General features: G+C 38.7%; 1 protein-coding gene across 1 annotated transcript in view; it reads left to right on the top strand.

Moving 5' to 3' along the window:
* Nucleotides 1-14,420, top strand: part of CDK13 (cyclin dependent kinase 13) — a 37,547-nt gene that overhangs the window by 12,076 nt on the left and 11,051 nt on the right. Inside the window, exons 3-9 of the mRNA XM_081165092.1 lie at nt 1,431-1,601; nt 3,101-3,240; nt 4,339-4,509; nt 7,802-7,991; nt 11,579-11,635; nt 13,178-13,279; nt 13,374-13,451. Of these exons, the coding sequence (XP_081021218.1) occupies nt 1,431-1,601; nt 3,101-3,240; nt 4,339-4,509; nt 7,802-7,991; nt 11,579-11,635; nt 13,178-13,279; nt 13,374-13,451 (909 nt within the window). The remainder of the gene's footprint in view (nt 1-1,430; nt 1,602-3,100; nt 3,241-4,338; nt 4,510-7,801; nt 7,992-11,578; nt 11,636-13,177; nt 13,280-13,373; nt 13,452-14,420) is intronic.

Raw genomic sequence — 14,420 nt, 5'->3', positions numbered from 1 at the left:
GATTTTTGTTAGGTGGCATGGGGGGGGGCAGAACCTCGGATTTTGATTGATTGTGGGGGCAGCCACCTCCCCTGCCACCGCCACCTGCTATGCCCATGTTCCTGAGTTGTGTTATTGCTTATTGAGGAATCACACTTATTTATCCATAGATGCAGATCCATTCAACCTGTGTACAGTACTGGGGGAGGGGGGAGTGGAAGCACTCTACAGTCAAACCTTGGTTCTTGAACGCCTCCATTATCATACGTTTCGGCTCCTGAACACCCGGAAGTAAATGCTCCAGTTTCCAAACATTTTTCGGAACCTGAACATCCGCCGCAGCTTCCGCTTGAGTGCAAGAAGCTCTTGCAACCAATCGAAAGCCGTGCCTTGGTTGTCAAACGTTTCAGAAGTCGAACAGTCTTCCGGAACGGATTACAGTCAACAACCAAGGTTTGACTGTATATGGAATAAAAACGAATAGAGCATTGGAAATACCATTATCTCCCGGTTATTCCAGAAGATGCTAACTTTGGCATTACAACTGAATTTTACCATTATTTATTCCATGTAAACTTAAGACAATTTAAAATTCAAGGTTTTGAGCCTTTGTAAATATAGCATTTAAAAAAAATTAAACTAATAAGGGGGATATTGAAAGAAACAAGCACCTTCAAACTGGAAGTTTGTTTGAGAACCCTCCATGACAGCCAGTCTTAATCTGTCCTATATACAACATGCAGGTAGACGCTGAAGAAATTGGTTTTCATATGCTATGGGGCAGGGCTGAGGAACCTTTCTAGCCTGATGGATTGCCCTGCCCACCTGTCAGCCACCTGGGTGACCTTTCCAGCCTGCAGGGGTCTTCAGAAATCCGCTCAGAGTGCTACCTTGCCCTGATGTTTGAAAAGGTGTTTGCAGGCACTGTAGGCCAGGTGATCAGCAGCATCTGTAAACATCATTTTGGCCAAGTCCTGTCCTTACCTGCTCATACTTGATGTCCTATATGGCATTGGCTGGAGGGTGGGTGGGCAGGGCTTGGTAGAAATGGCCTCACAGGTCAAATGGAGAGACCGGGTGGGTCTAATTACACCCCTGCTATAGGGAGTGTAATAGCCAAATAAGTTTCAGAAAAATAAATAAATAACACCCAAATTAGCTGGAGCTCCCTATAGATCAGAGTTGTGTTGAAAAATGGCTATTATTTAAATTTCTGAATGATTAGGCAAGTGCTGTAGCCTCAAATTCTAGTATAATATTAATATTAGATTATTAATATTATTAACATATTTGCAAATTTGATTTCCATTTGCTTATGCCTTCACATATTCAAAATTAATGCTCTTCAAAATGTAAATCTAGAGAAGGCTGTACATTGGAAAACTGACTTAGATTTCTGGCATCGGATTTTGAAATAGGAAGCTACCAAAGGTTTGTCTATATTTCTCTAGTTTTCAAGGGAGCATTTCTGTGAAAGCTGTTAAGAAAGAAGTGGAGAAGAAATTGCGTCACTTGCTTGAAGATCTGCCACTGCCACCTGAGTTGCCTGGAGGAGATGATTTATCCAGAAGTCCAGAAGAGAAAAAAACACCAGTGCAGCCACATCTTAAAAAGAGACCGAAGTATGCACAAAGTTTTTCTTTTTCTATAATACATGTATTTCACTTCCATAGCGTATCACTTTAAAATCTCTGTTTGAGCTATTGAATATAAGAAATGCTGGTAGCTTACTCATAGTAGGATTCGTAGGATTCTGTTAAGGCTTCTTTTTAATATTTTACTCGTTTTAGGAAGTAAAAGGAGCTGAAGTAGGTTAGCATAATTGTGATTGCATGTACTTTTAAATCTGCCAGTCTAGATGCACTGGCAAATTGTAAATACAGCTAATGGAACAGCCTTCTTTCATTTCTACCAGTTGTGTGCTGCCATTTCATTATACCGACATAACAAAGCTTTATCACCATTTTGCACTTAGATCTATAGGCAGGAATATATGCCTTAAACATATATTTAATCTTCAGTATGCCTCATCACGCCCATATCATAAGTGTTTCGAGTGGCTTGCTGAAATAACAGATTATAGCATGCGGTTTTCTTCATCCAGTAAATTTATTATAGCGTCTGATTTCTGAGTAACGAGTGTGAAATACATGCAGGTCCTTCTTACCTGAACACAGTGCATTCCCTGGAAATCCTTTTGTTAGGCAAGCATTTGCATTACAAGTCCAACTAGCAAATTTGCATTTGCATAACAAGTCCAACTAGCAAAAGAGGCGCAAAGGAAGAAAAGCTGATTTGTCCTGTCTCCCCTGCTCCCTGATTTGTCCAGGCTCTATCCTCGCCCCCCCCCCAATTGTTTCTGCCTGAAAATGGCAGCTGCTGACCAGCAAAGCATGAACAAGTAAGGAAGTAGGCAAACTCTGGCTGTTTGGATATCTGAATGAGCCGTGTGTGTACTGAGGTTCGGGCACAATTCTTTGTATTTGGACAAGTAAATTTGAGGATAACAAGCAGATGGATAGCAGGACCTACATGTAGGAATAAAGAGTGAAATATCTGAAATGGGTAATGAAACAATTTAACAAGTCATATTGGGATTTAAAACACCCACCCACACCTGCATTTGACTAGTACAGGTTGAGATAAGGTATCCTTTCATTTCTCCGTTTTTCTAAGGAAAGAAAGATATTGCATCCTGAGTTTCTTTTTAGTTTTCCCACAAAACAGATGATCCTTGTTTTGTATTGGAATGTTTTTGAAAATCTGCTCAGTATCAGCAGTAAATGCAAACCAACACCCCCAGGGATGCATGCAACAGTCATAGGGGTTTAAAATAAATTGCAAATGACAGTTGTGGTTAATGGCAGCATTTGTTTAGACTGAAAATAAATGCTGAAGTCATAGTATGCACAAAAGAGCAGATACTCTAAGGAGAATTTTTATTAATATTTTCTTTTTTATAATTATTATACATATTACTCATGGAAATGGCTCAAAGTGACTTATAAACATAACAATAAACACAATCAGTAAAATATTTTAAAAAACCCAAAAATACATCTATACAATATTATTATATAGATATGGAAATGCACTCAAGTTGCATTTTACTGTCTGCTAGGATATGTGGACCACGCCATGGTGAAACAAAGCAAAAAGAAATTGACTGGGGGAAACGCTGTGTTGATAAATTTGATATCATTGGCATTATTGGAGAAGGAACTTACGGGCAAGTTTACAAAGCAAGAGATAAAGATACAGGTAAGCTTTCAAAATCAATTCACATAGAAATAGCTGACTTTGAGTGTGATCACCACAGCATGTTTTGTGTCTTTTGTCAAGTTCCTGAGCATATATTATGCAGCAATTCTCTACAGCTGCAAGACAGTACTTGAGATGATTGTGTGTTTAGGCTACAAGCCCTTAAGGAAAGTTCAAGAAGCTGTGACTCTTCACACTTCTTCCAGTGTGCGGCTTAGTCCATGGATATAGTAAAACGTGTGGAATTGAGCATGTGCACCATCAGACTGTGGCACCCAAGTGCAAATATTCAGTGCAGAAGTATTGAATGGGAAAAGGGTCAGTTATGGACTTCAAGTGCTTATTGAGACAGGAGGAGGAATAGAAAGTTGGGTAAATAATACTAGTGCTAAAATAAACGTGTGACATCCAGCTGTATCCAAATGTTCTCTGAAGGGTTGGGGAACAGTCCAGCGCAGCTGGGGTTGGGGGGACAAAGGGATGAATAGAGTAAGGGGAGACTTATTATGTGAGGTGAAGTTCCCACACAAAACATTGAGTGTCTCCCAATCTCTGATATTTGTGGAATAAATGTATTGCTACCTTGCTGTGGAGTTGCAAAATGCTGGCGTTGATTGACCACATGTGATCTGGAGGTGAAATTTGAATTTACACCATAGTGTTTGCACAGACCTTTCATTCTAAGCTTTTGTAATGGGCCTTGTGCTCCATAGCCACAAACAGGTTCTTCCGACTGCTGGATCAACTTAAGTGGGCAAAATGAAATTTGGGGGATCACATCCATACAGAAAAGCATATGCGGAACATCTTCTCTGAGTGATGCCTTGCATAGTGGTTTGCAGCAGAGATTGCTGTCATGCATGTTAAAAGGAAATGAGAAAGTGACATTGTGGTAGTAGAAACAATTTTAACTTGTTTTATTTGCGTAGAGATTTGCATACTGAAACTGCTTAAATATACTCATTTTCATTTTCTATGCAGTAAATTTCGGTTTCAGTTTTATAAGATACCTGATAGTCTCGCATTATACAAACAGCCACAGGAAATTCTGAACTGAATGCAATTACATCATTATAGAATAAAAACATTATTTCATAGGGGAAATGGTGGCACTGAAGAAGGTACGGTTGGATAATGAGAAGGAAGGCTTTCCAATTACAGCTATTCGAGAAATTAAGATTCTTCGACAACTTACTCACCAAAGCATAATCAACATGAAGGAAATAGTAACAGATAAGGAAGATGCTTTGGATTTTAAGAAAGACAAAGGTATGTAGACTACTGTTGTGTTAACAGTCCTGATTTGAATGCACCTTATTTGAGAATAGCATGAGCATTTATTGAGCTGTAATGTAACTTGCACACTTCTTCATATGTATACATGGTTTCTTTTGAAGAGACATGCTATAAGCCTTTGCCCACATTAATATGAGCAAGGTAATAGCATCCTATATACTATTCAGTTTTTCTCATTGAATTGGCATTATAAAAATATATGCCTTGCTAAAATATATTTATCCCCCTTTTCAGAGCTGTAAAGATTTCTAGGAAAGTGAATACACACAAATACAACAAAATCACAAGTAATGCAATTACTATAGTATAGGATTGCCATATTTCAAAAAGGAGAAACCCTGAAAGTTGTTGCGATTTTTCGGTTGACTTCTCTAAGATCCAGGACAAAGCACCGCCTTTTGGAAACACCCCCCCAGAGGTCAATTCTGCCTTTGAAATCCCAGACACATGGCAGCCCTATATAATAACTTCTGGGACGTGTGGCAAAACAAAATCCCAGCACTAAACAAAAATCACCAAGGACATTTTTTTGAAGGGGTGTAGAAACTTTTCTCACTTAAGTGATTCCCCATGTTAACCCACTAGAGCTTTCCCTTCCCACGCCACACAACTCCGAAGCTCCCTTTTCACCTTCCCAATGCCATTTTTAAGCCGAGTCTTTCTTCTGTTCTGCAGGCCCACTTTGCACCAGCTTTGCACCTTCACTCCCATATTCATGTCTCCTCCTCCTTGTACACCATCCACCCCATGGTAACTTCTTGCATATTCACACACATTGGAACTACTAAGCCCTCTTTGCACCTTCCACCCAATTAGGAAGCCACTTCCTCCTATTCTGCAGCCGCTTTAGTAGCCCTGTTTTCACCTCCACCCTCATTCCCATGCCACTTCCCTCCTTTTTTATAACCCCCATTTCTATACCTTCCCTCCCATTCTGTGCTCCACTGCCAATTTGCTTTCCTCTTGGGAAAATACCATTAGAACAGCTTTCTCCAACCTGGTGCCCTTGTTTTGGACTACACTTCCTGTCATCTCTGACCATTGACCCTGCTGGCTGGGGTTGATAGGAAGTGTAGTCCAGACCACATGGAGGACACATGGTTAGAGAAGGCTGTATTAGAGGATTAGCAAGTAGGGTCAACCTTTTAGCCAAGTTGTGATCTGAACTCACTCAGATCATTACTTTGGTTCCTCTTTTGTTTTAAAAAGCTATTCTTGTGTCTAGTAAATCTTTGAAATGGTTCCTTGTTTGATTGTTATTTTGGGAGTTAGAGGGATGTTGAGAAATTTTCTGTGAATTTTCCTTAAGCATTTGGCTAGAACTTGGCTGTGTCAGTTCTTTGGCATTCAATCCTCTGTCTGCAGCGCACTTGCTCTTTGCTCAGGGCACACTAGTCTATCTCAGTTAGGGTGGCAGTGGCATGTGGCAGACAGATGGTTGCAATGGAGAGCTGCACTAGGTAAATTTGATCTTCTCTTAATCTTTGACTTTGTGATTTGGCCTGGAAAGTTTCAATGGCTTTTAATGGTCTGGGCTTTGGTAAGAGGGTTTCTGTATCCACCCCCTCTTGTGCAGATAATGGTTTGGTAAAGTAGGCTAAGTGGAAGCACTTTATTTTGTTTATGTAACAATTAGTTTGTTCAGGTTGGGAAAATATGTAGTACTTGAGCTTTTATTTTAATGAAAGATTTGTCAAAATGGTAAAAAGCTGCTTCAGAAACACAATTCAGAAAGCATTGAAGAGATAACGACTTAAAAAAGTATGGATTCACGTTAGTCTAATCAGTTTGCAGTCATGTGAAACCCTAAGGCTAAAGGCAAAGGTTACCGTATCCTGCAGATTCGTTCTTGAAAGGATTTACAGCCTTTGTCCTGTGAATCAAATGTAGTGTTCATGAACTTTTTTGTTTGTTTGAGTGCTAGCAAGCCGATATTAGCGCAAGCCTGAAGCTTGGAAGGTTTTACTGACAGCAGTCATGCAGCTATCAGAGGATGCTTCACTGCAGAGTTCCTTCTCTGTTCTCATTGTACATGAGTTGCTTTACTTGGATCTCTCAGAACTAATGGGAAGTCTGTTAGGGATTGGAGAATTCAGTGTAACTGACTCGTCATTAAGAGGCATCTCTTCAGCTTTTATTCTGTAGAACTGTGAATATAAGTGACTGGAGTTAGACGAAGTACAGTAATCATGAAATGGCTTCATCTTTTATTTTAGCAGTTGGATAACCTTAAGCAGTGAGTTCATGAGGTTATATACACGCTGTTAAATAGTTGTGGAAGCATATCAAATGTATATTGAGATTCTTGAGGGGAAAAAACATCTTTCAGTAAAGGTTTTTGGGATTTATATTCAGTTTAACTCCTTATGTTTTTATTGGTTGGATCTCGATTCGTTTTACAATGGAAAAAAAGAATATATTTGAATGTTAGCTGACTTGCAATGATACTAGACCTCGGAGTGTTTTTGCAGTTTCCCATTGCATTTCCAGCAAGGTGAAAAGTGTCCTATAAAGATACAACACAATATCTTTAGGAAACTGCCTTATAGAGAGACCATTGACTCAACTACCTCAGTATTGTCTACACTGACTGGCAGAATTTTCCAGTATCTCAGGGAGATTTTATCTTGCCACAACGCTGATGGAGCCCTCAGTATGGCTCATAATATGGCCTTGTTGAAATAGAAGATAGCTTACCATTGTGGAAAAAGACCTGTATGAGCTTTTGCATATGTGATGAGGAGATAAAAACCTCTTCTTTAGAACTAACCGGTTTTCTATGATGGGTGAACCTGGAGAACTGTGATTTATTCTAACAATTTTTGTGTGTGGAAACAAATCAGGATATCAAACCATGGGTCCCCTGAAAATGGGTACAGGAGTTTAGATGGGACCAGACTCAAAATGTAGAATTTTGTTGTGGGTGTCATTCTAACATCCATGCCTGTAATCTCCATTATCAAAGCAGATAACAATTTTGTATACAATATATCTTTGCAATTTCTCTCCTCCAGCTCCCATGAAAATAGGTGCAGAGGTAAAGATTGGTATTCCAACTTGAAATGTAGAATAGTGTCCTGAATAGGTTTGTAAAATCCCTCCCTCTCCAGAAATATGTTTAAGAAAGATATGCTTATTTACGTTACAGCATTTTGGCAACACATGTCAAAGTAGTGAACTGAACAAATCTCATTTTAGTGCATGGAATTAACAGTTGTCTTCAAAAATTAAACTAAACATGAAATAAATTTAAATTTCTCCGCAGGTGCTTTTTACCTTGTGTTTGAATATATGGATCATGACCTGATGGGGCTCCTAGAATCTGGCTTGGTTCATTTTGATGAGAGTCACATTAAATCATTCATGAGGCAGTTGATGGAAGGCTTGGATTATTGTCACAAGAAGAATTTCTTGCACAGAGATATTAAATGCTCCAACATCTTACTAAACAACAGGTATTCATTCAGTTCTGTATACACAGATATTAGAAATGCAAAAATGTCTTGATAAATCATAACTTGCATTAACACAGGTTGATAAAGAGCTTGCTAATAGTCTGATGATGAATAGGCTGATGACAGTCATCCACCAAAGTTTATGTCATAATAAATGTGTTTGTCTTCAAGGTAGAATAATAGAATAATAGAGTTGTAAGGAACCCCAAGGGACATCAGGTTCAACTACCTGTAGTGCAAGAATTGCAACTAAAACATCCCTGACATATGGTGCTTCAAGACTTTTGTTTTTACTAATACATGGCTTATGCTGCAATTGGATTTTATTTGCACTGGTGATACACTTCTTTTAAAGCTGCTGAGAGCTACTTCAGACACTACGATACACACTTTCTCCAAAGACACCTAACAACAAACAATTCAGTCTAGACTCAGGTTATTATAAGAAACGTTGTTGCATTTTAATAGCACTTTTAATTGTATGAACTTCATAGTTGAATCCATATAGTTTAATCCACATTTAGTGTGCCCTTTTGGCCGCTACTAAAAACGTATTTGTTTAGACAAGCCTACCTAAATGTTTAGAAAGTTAATCTGAGTTTTAGTCTATTGTTACTTTACTTTCTTGAAAATGTTAAATTGTTGTTGTTCTTATTGATAATTTGATTGTTTTTATCTTTTTGGTAAAGCACTTTGAGGTTGGTTTGTTTTTTTACAGTCAAACTGTGTATAAATTTTATGAAATAAATAAATGCAACTGCTTATCTTGTTAGAATACTCACAGGTATCAGGCTTATATAAAGACTGAATCATTGGTTCACCTGGAAAGGCTTGCCACTGAAGTCTGTAAGAAAATAGGCTTCTAATTTGGAGAGCTAAAGTTCCTTAAAAGCAAATATAAAATTACAAAATACCTAAAAGCAGAATCTTCTAAAGGCTTATTATTCCTTTGACTTCACTTTATACATGCCCTAATAATGGCAAAACAATTTCATTGGATGCCAATACTTAATGCATCAGGAAAATTTACAAACGAATGTACAATGGCAAGGAAATCAATATACCAAAAATAAACTGAAAATATTAATGGAGCCCTTTACTCACTGTATAGTTGCCATCAAGTCAACTATTCCCCAATTAATCTCCCCTGACTAATACATTTTACTGTTGCAGTATTACGTATTGGCAGATGAAGTTATTGTCTTGCCATGTTCGGGCATTTTAAATTGTATTGGGTATATAAAAATGAAATTATTATAAGACTAGGAAGTCTTGGCAGGATTATGTTTTTAGGTATTTTGTAATTATCATTAGCTGTAAGGCATTTCAAATGAGCTGGTTCGTCTTTAAGCTTGAGTTTCTGCAGAATGGATCTGGAAAGACAGTAGGACAGGCAGTGGTGAATAAACTTTTTTTGGCAGATGAATATTTTAGTAGTAAGTTGGATGGATATCTTTGGGTATTCAAACAAGATACATAGTTCTATGGATTAAACCTGGGGCAAGGAATCTGATATGGAATATTTACTTTCCCTTTTCCGCTGGCCAAATTTAACTGGTTGACCAATTGCCTGGCATCACAGTGCTATCAGGCGATTATCTTCAGGACTTCAAAGAATCAAACAGGTCTTGGAAAGAGTCTTTAATGGTGCTTGTGGGAGGTAATCTCAAACCTTCTTACTGCAGGGATTGGCTGTGGGATCAAATTTCCCATGGGGAAACTGGAACCATCTGATGGGGGGGGGGGTTGGGCAAGTGGGTATGGTTTGGGGAAAACAGCCTTGTGGACTAAATGGGGACTTGTGCTGGGCCAAACTGGACCTGCAGGCTGGAGGTTCCCCACTCCTGGATTAAAGCAGTGAGCTATACTTAGATATTACAGTTGTTTCCTCAACTATATAGTGAATTCCATGTACAATATGGTTTCTGGGAACAAATAGTGATATTGCCTTGGTGCCATGAATGAATGAATGAATGAAACTTTATTTGCATCAGCCATCGGCTGTAGCAACAAAAAGCATTGCGATATACACAGAACAAAATAAAAGTCAGTTATATAAAACACGGTTTAGGGTTCTGAATCAGCAGTCAAATAGTGGACCTTATTCTGATTGCCCCAGCTAGAAACCTTGCAACCTTTGCAGTCATCTGCGCCTCTTGATCTGCCAGGAGAAACAACACTGTGACAGTGGGTTGTGCGACCCAGAATGGCCAATAAAAGAAGCCATCTGTGCAGGCTTCCCAGCTGCAGGCATCTGCAAGACCACGTGAAGCAGGAAATGTGGACCTGACTGCACTGGCTGCCAATTAGCTTCCAGGCCCAATTCAGAGTGTGGATTTTGACCTATAAAGCCTTTAATGGCTTAGGACCGCAATACCCGAAGGACCGTCTCTCCCCATATAAACCATCCTGGGCTCTTTGTTCATTATCTAAGGCCCTTCTTCACGTGCTGCCTCCATGTGAGATCCAGAGAGTGGCAACACGAGAATGGCCTTTTCTGTAGTGGCTCCCCATTTGTGGAATGCTCTATGTGCATAATACCTGACATGCTATCAGTCCACTTCAGTAATAGAGGCATGTTTCTGCATGTGCACAAACTTAAGCATTGGAATGCAGACTAGTGGAACTACAGTGGTACCTCGGGTTACAGACGCTTCAGGTTACAGACTCCGCTCACCCAGAAATAGTACCTTGGATTAAGAACTTTGCTTCAGGATGAGAACAGAAATCGCGTGGCGGCATCAGCAGGAGGCCCCATTAGCTACAGTGGTACCTCAGGTTAAGAACAGTTTCAGGTTAAGAATGGACCTCCAGAACGAATTAAGTTCTTAACCCGAGGTGTCACTGTATGTTCTCTGTTCACACAAAGCACCATTTCTGCACATAATGGGATATGCCCATAGAGCTAGGTCAGTGGGTCTTCTTTGTTTGCAAAGTTTATTTTTATTTATTTAGAAAAGTTTTATAGCTTAATTTTTAAAACATGTCTTAAGTGGTAGGTACAGTATATACATAAAGTAATATCAGTCTCGCGGCATGTGAAGTGGAGGGGGCAGGAACAGGACCCACTGCTTACAAGACCCCAGAGAGTTGCTGTTGCAATTGGTAAGGAAGTAAAGGTGGCTTACTTGGGGTTTATCTCTATTACTGCTGCACTGTTGTTCTGTAATTGTTTGTTTCTATTACATCATTTACCTGTATTATATATTGTTTTAACAATACAGTATACCACTTTGGGTACGCAAGTTTGAAAGTGGTATGTAAACAACCCACCATGTTATAAAACTTAAAATGACCCATCTGAGGGTTTTTACCGAAGGTCTTGCTGTCATAACATGAAAGTTGTTTCATAATATTAATAATATTGTATGGAAAACTAACCAACTTAGCCATTTAGAACTTTAAGTAGGTTCTTTAAGTATTTCTATCTGTTGTGATACATACGCTAAGTTTTAGTTCATAAGCATTAACATCTGCTACAAATTCTTTTTTTCATGCAGGGATTTATATTTTTTTCTGATTTCATTTCCTCACAGCCTTTGTTTAGATATTTAAAAATTGCGTAAAATCTTTATTCTTTCCACTAGAGGGCAGATCAAGCTTGCAGATTTTGGGCTTGCTCGGCTGTATAGCTCTGAGGAGAGGTAAGTCTAATACTAAGTCCAAAGCTACATGTCAGTTCTTCTTGACAGTGTTTTGAGAAATTCCTCATAAGTAAATTTTAAAAGCCAGGTGAAGCGTTTCAAAAAGTTCTGTAATAAAAGTAGCAGAAAATAGTTATAGGGTTGAAATGTGTCCTCTTTTTCCAGGACACGTCCTCTTTTTCACGAGTAGAGTCCTAATAGCGAACCATAGTTAAAAGTAGAGGTTGGCAAATATGTTCTCTTTTTTGCTCTTCAAAATATGGCAGCCCTAGTTATTTTCCATGGCTTTAACCCATTTTGCTTATTTATGTGGTTTTATATCATGTGAATTAATGACTCTTTAATTAAATTCTTAAGCTTTTTAATAGTCTATAAAAACCTCAGTTTGTTAGTTTAGGTCTGATTTGCTGTGTATCCCTTTTTAAAATGGATATACTTATATATATTATATTATTCCACTCGTATTTAAATTACACCACACAATTATGTATCTTATTGTTAATTTTGGCTTCTTTAAAATATTATTATATAGCTTTTCAGAATACCACTTCAAGAGAAAAATAAAATGCAAATTATATATTCCTATTTAATCTAAATGGAGAGAGTCGTTCCATAATGCTGTTTACTGATTCTCAAGCCTGTGCCTGTATTAGTTCAGTGGCCTTAACTTCATGACCATAGGAAAGCCTCACCTGTGCTGTAACCATTTAGACCAGGCTTCCTCAACCTCGGCCCTCCAGATGTTTTGAGACTACAAGTCCCATCATCCCTGACCACTGGCCCTGCTAGCTAGGGATCATGGGAGTTGTAGGCCAAAAATCATCTGGAGGGCCGAGGTTGAGGAAGCCTGATTTAGACTGCAGGTGGGGTGGGGTGCTCATGCAATTGTATGATCCTCCACACAAAAGAAACAGCCCTGCAGCAGTGTGCACAACACAGTGTTTGAGTGAAGGTTTCCAGCTAAATCTTTTTAACAGGCTTAGTTCTTATGAATGTTTTATGAAGACCTATTCTGTGAGCCCCCTATTCTACCTTGAAGTGGAATATTTAGATAGAGATACATAACTACTGCCTCTCTGAGAATTGGACCTATGCTTTTAAAATTGCTTTCTTCAAATAAGTAGCAAGGGCATAAGGGATCTTATTAAGAAATCTCCATTTTCTGTAGACATATAGTATTTATAGATATAAAATGGAGGTCTTAACCTGGTGGTGGATGCTTATAAAGTCCATTCAGAGCCAGTGAACTTCAAAATGTTTTGGTTTCAAGCCAGTTCAAGATAGGTTTCCTTCTGTGTTTTGAATTGCTTGGGAATTAAGACTTGTATAGTTCGTAACTGAACTGAGAAGATAATAAAATAATTTGTGGTTATTTTGAGGCAGACAAATGAGCACATTGTTTTTAAGGGTTTTTTTTTTCTCCTGAGTGGGATCAGGAGAACTGTGAGATGTTTTATCCCCCCACCCCACCCCACCCCAGTATTTTGAGTTACTCATAGTAATTCACTTTTTGAGAAAATTCAAATTTGTTTTCTTTTCCAGTCGACCATATACCAACAAAGTTATCACTTTATGGTACCGTCCTCCTGAACTTTTATTGGGAGAAGAACGATACACACCTGCCATTGATGTCTGGAGCTGCGGGTAAGGCTTTTAATAAAAGCAGAATATTTTGCAACAACAAAGTTGTTAAAATGCTATTGATGAAAATGTTCTGTCTGTTTCTCCTCTCCTCCAGATGTATCCTGGGTGAACTTTTTACTAAAAAACCAATATTTCAAGCAAATCAGGAACTTGCTCAGCTGGAGCTGATAAGGTCAGTTGTCATTTATAATGTTGGGTCTGTAACAGTCCCTCAGAAGCCCACAGTGAAATGTGCAGCTTGGTAGTGTTTAAAATAGTGAAACTGAAGTCCTTTCACAGGAAGGGAGGACTGACTTTTTTCCCTTACACAGGCTGATGCATACTTAGGAAGAAGTAACATTTATTTTTCCTTCCCATGTCCTTTTGTTGTTGTTGCTGCATCTTATGAGTTAGAAGATTTGTGGTGGCAGCAGTAGTCATATTAGCCTTTGCTGCATTTTGAATAGTGAAATGAATTATTATCCACAGAACATCTTACGTTAGGCCTTCCTAGAGTCCCCAAGTCAGAGGAGGTCTCAATCTTGACTTCTAATACTACGAAATATGGAAGAACATTGATCTCTCTGTGTAAGAGGACAATTTTCTTTCTCCTCTTGATACAGTACTCATAAAATAAAAGCTGTGCTCCAAAGAATGAGCCACTAGATGTCACTAGAGCATGTTCCAAAAGTGAGAGATGAAATAATGTTTTGTTGTTGTTTTATCTAGCTTAAAATAGCTGCTTGTCTCTTTTGTTGAACATTGAGAATGGATTTGATTCATTTCATTAACATGATGATGAATACCTGAACCACCTTCAGTGTGATAACTTACAATAGTCATCACACTTGGGCTTCCCAGAGGCATCAGGCGAGAACAGTTGGACTAGGTGGGCCACTGGCTCCTCTTATGCTAGCAGATCTTGTAGTACTAAAACTGGGCAAGAATACTTGAGATGATTTAGGTTATTATAAAATTTCCCTTTTTCTTCTGTGCTGTAGAAGAATGAGCCTATCACTCATTATGTTTACCTTCTGTTACATCAAAATATATTGGGCATGGCACAGATCAGTCTGTGTCCAAGTATTTCTTCCTGTACCTTGATCCTAAGCACACATACCCTTGTACGAAACCTCACTCACTTGCCTAGTGGCAAAATATG

Source organism: Podarcis bocagei (assembly GCF_964188305.1).
Source record: "Podarcis bocagei genome assembly, chromosome: 12".
NCBI lineage: Eukaryota > Metazoa > Chordata > Lepidosauria > Squamata > Lacertidae > Podarcis > Podarcis bocagei.
Note: the sequence above shows the minus strand (reverse complement) of the source record. Positions and strands in the feature narration are given on the sequence as shown.